The 9,689-nt window shown below is 41.2% G+C and overlaps 1 protein-coding gene across 1 annotated transcript; it reads right to left on the minus strand.

Moving 5' to 3' along the window:
- Positions 1-1,583: 1,583 nt before the first annotated feature.
- Positions 1,584-9,441, minus strand: LOC118332023 (protein phosphatase 1D-like). Its single transcript, XM_035667153.1, has 7 exons — positions 8,721-9,441; positions 6,892-7,120; positions 6,572-6,696; positions 6,273-6,454; positions 5,928-6,155; positions 5,484-5,571; positions 1,584-4,360 (listed from the first exon to the last, which is right to left on the minus strand). The coding sequence occupies exons 1-6, from the start codon at positions 9,235-9,237 to the stop codon at positions 5,488-5,490; spliced, it is 1,365 nt and encodes a 454-aa protein (XP_035523046.1). The 5' UTR covers positions 9,238-9,441; the 3' UTR covers positions 1,584-4,360; positions 5,484-5,487.
- Between the last annotated feature and the right edge of the window lie 248 nt (positions 9,442-9,689).

The raw sequence follows: 9,689 nt of genomic DNA on the forward strand, positions 1-9,689 counted from the left end.
ACAGTATAATATCCAATGACAACACCTTTCTCTTTTAAAGAGAGAGATTAGAGTGTCCCAGGAGATCCTTATGCTCACTTGCAGGAAGATGGAAAATTGATAAAGTACTGGGTAATGTTCAGCATCAAATATTCAAGTGGCTACACTCAAATAGTTTAATGACCCATTAACAAAAGTAATTTCCATGTGCAGCCTACTTTTAAAGTAATTTATGCTTTTAATTTGCCAGCAACTTCTTCATCTTTCGCTGAAGGTCTTTTTTCCCCAAAATGTTCATGGAAATACAGGAAATGCAAAACAAGTCAATTCAAATTTTATTTATATAGTCCAAAATCACAAATCGCAATTTACCACAGGGGGCTTTACAATCTGTATGGGGTACAACACCCTCTGTCCATATGCCGTCATTTGGGATATGGAAAAACTAATGGAAAAACCTCAGGGAGAGCCACAGAGGGGGGATCTCCTTCCCAGGACATGGACGTGTAATAAATGTCGCGTATACAGAGCAGAATAACAAAATCACATACACATTTTAATGACAAAAACTTTAGTGTATGTGAAGAACGTGGCTCCAGTAGGACACTGAGCAACTTCAGGTGTTGCCAAGTGGGAGCCAAACAACGTCCTCTCTATCATGGAGACCTGGAAGAGGGCAGGCCACACAAAGAAAGAAAGAGAGCGAGAGTGAGAGGGAAAAAAAAAACTGGCACAGCTAGGAGGTATGTGGGAACAGACGTACAGACAGAGAATAGAGTTAGTCTCGTCTGCAGGACAAACATGGACTATAAATACTAGGGTTAAGAGATTCACTGAGACCGACGAACTGAAAGAACACTGGTAACAGGTGCGAGGACTGAACTAATCTGAGAACACTAACCGAAAAATTAGTTTCAAGTTTGGATTCAAATGCGTTAATGAAGTCAGCAGTATCAGTATCATTCAAGTTCCTGCAGAGCAAGATTTTTCTGAGAGTGGTGATCAGGGAACGGAACAAGTTAAGGTTATTTTAAGCATTAGGTTAAAATATTTGCAAAACTCAAGGTCTGCTGCATGTTCTGCAGCTTTTAGCTTTGTCACACCAGCTGATGATGTTTGCTTAGCTGTGATTTAACTTTAGATGTTAACTTTCCATTTATCTAAGCACCTTGAACTTCTGTGTTGACCTAAAAGTGACAGCAGTTGACAAAACAATCACAACTAAAAGGGTTCACTTGTTGAAAAAAAAAAAAAAGATTTGTTTGTGACTGAAATGGAAGTTTATTTCACGCAATCCATATAAAAATTGTTTTATACAATATTGACTGACTTACAAACCTAAATTTAACCACACCCGATTATTATTAATTTTACATACAAATCCAAAGATGTACTGCTGTGTCTAAATTTGAGACATTATCTTCTCTGAGTAACAAAACAGTGTGTAACAAGATATGGAAAAAGCAAATGTAGAGACACTGTTTAATAACTTTACATTACTGCCATCTACTGGTAAATACTGCCAGTGTACACTGCATAAATGTGAGTATAAATATTACCTTTATATTCAAATAATAACAAAAACCACAACTGACATGACAGCACCAATTGGAAAATCAGAACTTTATTACAACACACAAACATTGTATATCCAGTCACTTTCAAAGCCTACAGTTAGTCCTGAAAGCTGGCTGCAGTGGATATGAAGCCAGACCCAAGTATTGTAACTGTCAAAAACAAACCACATGCCCATCAACATCCATTACCTCTGGACACTTCACAACATACAGAATAGATCTGAGCATGCCAGACTCCTGAAAAACCCAATTACTTTGCATAATAATGTACTGTACAAACTTCTATTGCATATTGACGCACTGTACAAAACCAACAAACTGCTCTGTAATATAACTGAAAAACATCAACCAGGTTTAGGAGCAGGTTTAGTATGCTGCAGTGTGAACGGTAAAATGACACCAATGTGGAACTGAAGGTGCATGATAAATAACTGAAGCTGGGGCACAGCCATACTACATTGACATATTTGAGAGATTCTCACCTCACTGCTTGAGTCCCAAATATTAAAACATGTGAAAAGCACCTCTGACTCAGTTTGTGCTAAGGCAAACATGACACTTATGTAAAAAGAAGGCAAACGAATCAGCTAGAACAGTAACCGAGCTGCCATATTAACACAAGTTAGAACTTACTATAGTCTATGAATCAGGCGCTTCCCGTATTCGAAATACATATTATAAAAGGTGTTTTATGTGCAGATTAAAACACAAGTTGTAGGGGCGCCTGGGTAGCTCATCTGGTAGAAATGGCACCCCGTGTACAAAGGCTGAGTCCTTGCTGCAGTGAAGCAGACCTGTGGCCGTTTGCTATGTGTCGTCCCCCCTCTCTCTAACCCCTTTCCCGTCTATCTTTAGCTGTCCTATCCAATAAAAGGGTAAAGAAAACAATATAAAAAACAAAACAAAAAACACACAAGTTATGGATGCATACCATACACAAGGGTACAATATATGAGAACAAAGAGGAAGACCTATTGAAATAGCGTTAGTGCCTAGTGGACACTTAAACTGAACTGGACGTTATACAAATAAAAAATCAAGGCCGAGGCAGACCCCAAACCACCTTCCAGTGAGGCACGGGTATTGCTCTTACATAAACATGCAGTACCATTACCCAACAACCTGTACTGTTCTGACTGTACCATTTAAACAAATGCATTGCTAGACAGACCAACACAACTGTAATTTAATTGGCCAAATCAAACATGGAGATGCTTGGAATGGACTCTCCAGCAAAGAAAAAGTACCACCAAAGGGTCAGTTCACTAAAATACACATATCTACAGTATCTACATGGATAGATACTAGGGTAAGTGTTTCACGTTTTTTTTTTTTTTTAAATTTGGGTGAATTGACACTTCAATACCTCTTCAAAAAGTTATGCATATCATACACCAATTAGCTGACAGTTCATAATTAGCCACTGTTAAAAACACAACACAAATAACAGAGACTGAAAGGTCCAGTGTGTAGGATTTAGTGGCATCTAGCCATGTAGTTGCAGATTGCAACTCCCTCGCTTCACCCTCCCCTTCCCAGCTTCTGTTTTGAGCATGTCAACATGGTGGTTCAACATGGCTGTGGATAAAAATTACTCATTCTAATTTAAAAAAACAAAAAAACATTCTTGTTTTCAGTTGATTATACACTAATGAAACTATGAATATTATATTCTAGATAGAGCCTCCTAAATATTACACACTGGAGCTTTAAAATCAATAATAATTACCTCAGACCATTGCTTGTCAAATTTCTTCCATTATTTTGCACCCTTTTATTACCACTATTACTTAATCTAAGACTGGGTTGGCCAAAGTGGGGCTAGGGGGCCAAAGTTGGCCTGCCATAAGGACAATCTGTGGTCTACCATAAAGTTGCAGTTTGGGCCTTTTGAGGGAAAAGGCTTGGGCACCCCTGATCTAAGAGGAAAGATTCCAAACAACTGGTCTGAGGAATTAACCCACATCAAGGAAAGACTGGCATGTTAAAGCATCCAAGTAGTCAAAATATCTAAACCGGAAGATGTGGTGTACTGATGTTACCTCAGATTGTAGTGATCCATCTTCTTTAAAATACGTCTTTTGGAAATACTATACATACTTATGAGTATGAAAATAGATTGTGCAGACTGAATAGGACTAAAATTTAAAGTCACACTAAAATTTAGGAAGGGGGCAGGAAGAAGAGGAAAAGGTCAAAACAGCAACACATTTACAATCTCAAATTCCTCACATATTTACAAAAACAAAGACTTTGTATAAAAAGTATACATCTAGGAATAGGCCTGTGGCACACCTGATACATGAGCAAACGATGCAGATCATCCTTCTAGTCGCAGGGCAAAAACACTGTTTCTATGAGATTCAGCACACACACAAGGCAGAGTTGTGGCGCTGTGTCAGGATACTGCGTTCCTCGGAGGAGCTTCTTTCTCCCTTTTGCGCACGAGTTCCTTGGGTTTGTTCACTTTGTACATTTCTATGGGGCGTCTCCTGGGGGAAGGTTTTGGTGGAGGACCGGCCGAGCCGGCGGTGAGGAGGACCTCTTAGTTCAGGGGGGGGATGCAGAGAGCGGCGAGACCTTTTTAACGGTGGAGCAGAAGCGGCACAGTCCATTTGGGTTGTCGAGTCTTGCTTTTCGAAAACATTCGCAGAACCATCTGAGGGGGCCAGCGTGGCCCTCACAGAGTCAGCGTCAGGTAAGAGTTGTGCGGTGGCACAGAAAGCTGCTTCATACAGCCCAAATGCCTGCTCCAGAGTTGTAGAACTGTCTTTTAGGGAGGGAGCATTCACTGCATCGCTCCGCTGAAATAAAACAAATCAAAAAATAAAATTAAAATCTTAATTTAAATGTTCGAATGTATACCATCTAATTTTTCAATCCAATTACTGGTGCACATATTAAGCTTAAATTCATTCAAATTTTTTTTTTTTTCAAGAAAACAAGAAGAAACTGAAACACAACTTGTAATTCATCTAAAATTGGAAATGAGACACACAGATGAGTGATAATGATACAAGCGATAATGTAGGCAGTAAATACAGATTGAAATAATGCTGATGCTGGGTAATTTGGGAGCTAGAAGCTTTCTTAGTGTTCTCCATCTTGTATCTAATCCCTTTTTTTCAAATAAGACAGCAATGTCCCTGTCTCCCCCTACTGGCTAAAGTGGGAGGAAGATTTAAGGTGGCATCACCAGATGGTAACCATCTTTTATTAACAAAGTCATTCAGTGTTTGGGAATTTCTATTCAGTTTATATCACTTTCACAAATTTTTTTTTAAGAAATACAGCTCTCTTATAGCAGCTTATACCAGCTACATGGGAAGTTTGTTATCCTTATATCTATGCTGAGCTACACTGTGTAGCACCTCAGAAAACACTGGGCAGTCCAAGTACCACCATTATGACCGATGTTAAAAAAAGCCATCTCTATTTGGCTACGGACAGTTCACGCAGGAGGCAGGTTTATTCCTGATAAGAAGTTTATTTATTGCTGACTGTTGCTGAATCTTGAATGAACCAGTTGAAGAACCGGAATTTGGTGGAAAAGGAGTATTCCTGGTGCACACTTCTCTTCCTAATAGTTCCCGCTTGGAGCCACAGTCGCAGTGTTTCTGAACCATTCACTTAATATGTTGCCATCCCGTTTTAGGTCGTATCTAATCACGGATGTATGCATGCGCTACGTCCATGAACGTGACAACGTAGCAGGCTGATATTAAAACAAAATATTACAGGAAACTTATTTTAAATTACATTTTAGTGAAATATGTAGGCTTTTGGTGATATTATATGTTTTTTAATTAATGTATTTTATTTTTCCTCCGCATACCACCAGTGGTACGCGTACCATAGTTTGAGAACCAGTGCATTAAATCATTGGCGGGTCATGTTGCTGATACATTTTTATAACTGAGCAGTCACCTCACTACCACTCCAGGCATGGCCATCCCTCATGTTCTTCTCCATATATCTCATCTTCTTCAAAAAACATGTCATCCTCATGCTCCGCCTGTTGGCCCCGAAAACAAAGAGTGATTCGTTGAAACCAATTGTCCACTGATAAATGCTGGTTATGACCTTGAGTCAACAGCCATGTTGACTACAAACCTTCTTTATTTTAACTGGTGAAAGTATTAAACAAAATGAGAATCAAAATGGACTGGAATATATAAAAAGGACAATACAGTGAATAGCAAACAACAAACAAACACACAAAAAGTATATTTTTCCATTGTCAGAGTGGTGCTGAGGTACTTTCCCCCCCCCACTCTGCATTTGGAAAATATCTGTCATTTTGCTTGAGTTATATGGTTCATCCTCATGAAACATCACAAAAAGAGGATGAAACAAGGCTATGGCACTGACCTTTGGGACCTCACATGTGTTGTAAGTAGTTCCTGGGTATGGAACATGGTCAATTCCTGTAGCCATGTCGACAACAATCTCATCTCGATGCATAGGGATAGGAGGGCCTCCGCGCTCCTGTAGGGCCAGGACGATAACCGTGGTGTTGTCTGCACGCAGCATACGTTCTTTCCAAAACAGCAGCGCTGTGCATCCCAGCCGGCGAGCGCAAGACATTCCTTTTGGTCCCTGGAAGCAAAAATAAGTGGCAGAAAGAGAAAGAAAATGATTGTATCCATTTTAAATTTAAAGGTCACATTCCACATTGTATGATTATGTATAGTTATAGTATAGTACAATACGTACCACCATTTTGTCGTGGCTATAACACATATTGACAGCATTCTTGGGTGGCATCATATTCCATAGTCCATCACTGCCGAGGATGATGTAGCGATGGCGTTTGGGGTCAAGGGTCATCACAGTGGTATCAGGCTCTGGAGAAACCACAAACTCCCCACTGTAGAAGTCATAGCTCCACAGATCGCCTTTCAACACATAAGAAAAGTGTATCACTTTTAGAGGAAAAACATACATTTTCCATGAGCGATATGAAGTATACATGTATGGACACATAATCCCAACGGACAGGGCGTCATCTTTACCGAGGGATCGGGCCACAGCCAGGAAGGGGATCTGGTCAATGACTGTACTCCTCCTCACAGGGCCGTTATGGGTCAGTCTGGGCCTCTTCCACACGACACGGTTAACCCCAGATTTCTTCATTACACTACAGTTACAGGAATAACACAACACGTTTTTAAGATTGACAGGAAACACAGCAATGTTGAAAGGAACAAGAAGAAAAAAATATATCTGCCCTCCGTGTGGCGTTATTTCGTCTTGACATGGCCCATGACTTTAATTCAATCTTGTGACATGCCTCAGAAGAAGTCCGCTGTGAGGCTCCTGCTGGCCAACTCACCTGCCACCCAGTCGTTCAATCCTTTCTTTTTCTTTAGGAAGTTCAGGTTTATGGTCTTGTGTTACTTCAAGTGCCTGGAGCGTGATATCAGAGTCATTTTCTTTCACTCCAACCACTACTGCTGAATCGCCCACATGGGCAACATACATGTGAACTCCGCGGATCACAATCACGCTGGCCGTGGTGCCTGATGTACTGGGCAGGCCAGTAATAGTCTTTGGCCACTCCGCTGGAAGGAAAAAGACAAATAAATAAAGCAATTTGATGTAACTCGCTGATAAAATGTAAACACTGTTCATAGTATCAGTAAAAGCAATGACACAATGGAAAATGTTGATAAATTGGTCAGTTAGGATGAACTAGTTACGATTCATGACCAGGCTACTAAAGGCTGTATGAGTAGGGGTTTTTAAATTTTGATCGATTTTGATTCGATTTAAGACAAAATTGAACTTCTAACGAAAGTATCACTGGCTTGTGAAGATAATAGAAATACATATTTTAGCTGGCATTAAGGTGTTAATATTGTCTACCCAGGTCAGGAGGACTCTTCAAAGCATCTTTAAAATAATCTACCACAAGACATGTTAGCGCACAAATAAACACGTCAGCTTCAGCTCAGCCTGCAAGCGAGTCAGAGGAAAATATTAACCTTCCAGCCTAACAGGGAATAATCTGGTCCTGTATCTTCTGTATCTGTACTGAATTATAGTAAATCCTCAGTAAATCCTCCTTACAGTATCAACAGGAGGTGAATAAAAGTAAAACAGTTGTTATATTTATTCATTTGGCCACACAGATGTTTAGACCCAAACACAGAAGGAAAGCAAACCAAAATGACTGTATCGCCATCACACAAGTTTCTGCTGGCCACCAACTGGAGGGTCGTTGCATAAAGCATGTTCGCCACATAAACCAGGCTTACTTGAGTAAATCAGGCTTATTTATGAGGAATTCTGTTTGATAAAGCAGGATTAAATATGTCACCATGCAAATGTACTCTTGCAGAGTAGCTTTTTATAGACTAGTTTAACCAGTTTTACATTCTACCAACCAGACCGAAAGTAGCAGCAATGCACTGTTGTTTTGTTCATTTGACATATTATATATTTGCATGCTCCATGGTCGTGGACATCTTTCTCTTAACCTCTCTGTTTTCTTCAAGAATCAATGAATTCACATAACCCACGTCTCAGGTCTGTGTTTTAAAGCCACGAATGAGGAGCTCCTAACCCAGATTTGAATTAGTCTGCTCACATTTAGCACAGTTGGCTCTATGAAAAAACAGCTTCACCCTGGTTCAGCGTGTTAGGCTTACTCAAGTTAGGTTTTTCACAATAATAACACTATGTGTCTGCAGTGCTTTCTGCAGAGGTATGTATGCACTGCAGAGTGTCTCACAGTGAAGGACAATGCCTTGTGTTTCTGTCAAATAAACAGCGAATTAAATACATACTCTTCAGTAGCAGCAATGTTAAAAAGGAATGGCCACCATCATACAAAGAGAGCTGCGGGTGAAAATCCCCAGACCCCCCAATTGGATTGACAGTTGTGAGTTATATTGTGGCATATATCAACTGTGAAGGCTGTATCGTGGTCAGATGACAGCTCGCTGTGTTCGTTTGTTATGGGATGGGCCAGTCGGCAGAGGATTGGGCATCACGGTACCAGCTGAGGAGGTGGATACTGCCTCATGTGACACAGCCTGCCATCTAACGGTGCCGAGACTGTGGCATCAAGGATCACGAGCAGTGAGCAGAAATAAATACACACAGCAATACATATGAGGGTGGCCAAAACAAGCAAGTAGGCTAACTTGGATGACTTACGTAGCTCTTTCCACATTGCATGGTGACAGGCGATGAAGCCCTTCCGAAGAGCGGCACACACTTCACTGTGATCCGTCGACCAAAACCCCCGCTGCCTCTTCAACAAATCCCACAGATTCTCTCTGGCGAAGTGTGCCGCTTCTCGCCCCCCGTGGCCGTCAAACACGGCGAAAAACGCCACAGATTTCCGAGTGTCGACTACGTGCTCTGCGACTTTTTCGTCTGATGCCGGTGCACTGTTGTCGGCACTGTCCTCGTTAGACAGGTTCTCTACCCACATTGCAGAAACCGGACCGGACTCGGCAGCGACGTCCTGCTCGTGTGTCTCATTTTCAGTCTGTTTGGTAGCTTCACTCTCGGCTTTCCCCTGTCCTCCATGTCTCTGCGACTTTGGATAATCTTCCACTGGCGACGGCGTCGGCTCGTACTCGATTCTTATCTCGACAACATCCTCCATGTATTTTCTCCCCCCTTGCTCGGAAAATGCGCTCATGCGAAACACTATTGCGTCGTCCATGATTGTGAACGCCTAATGTTGACTATCTAAGCAATAAAGGGGCACATGTAGTTGCTAACTGTAGCCTGGAAGCTAAATTTTTGAACCGCTTTTTGCCGCGATTGTATGGCCGAAGGCTTCCTTCCTTTTTGTTTATCTTCTCCTAGACGTCCCGCTGTACGTAATGACGTCCTGTTTTTCCACCTATCAACTTAGCAACGACGCACAGCACGTCCGACTGTGCTGCCTTTACTGGGGCTCGAAGACACTGGAATTCCATGTAGCGACCACATGTGACTACCGTAACTTGATGATATCATGTTCATGTCGTTCTCATTTGTCTCAGACGAGCCCAGCTGCTGTCCTACGTGCTTTGGCATTATTACAATAACTCAAGATAACTTTTTAAAATCGATTCTTCGAAAAATGATGAGGCCTTAGAAGAATTGGTATGGTAAAACAACAGCCAAAGT

This window comes from Morone saxatilis, unplaced genomic scaffold, assembly GCF_004916995.1.
Source record: "Morone saxatilis isolate NCDOM2014 unplaced genomic scaffold, NCSU_SB_2.0 Contig20, whole genome shotgun sequence".
NCBI classification, from domain to species: Eukaryota; Metazoa; Chordata; class Actinopteri; family Moronidae; genus Morone; species Morone saxatilis.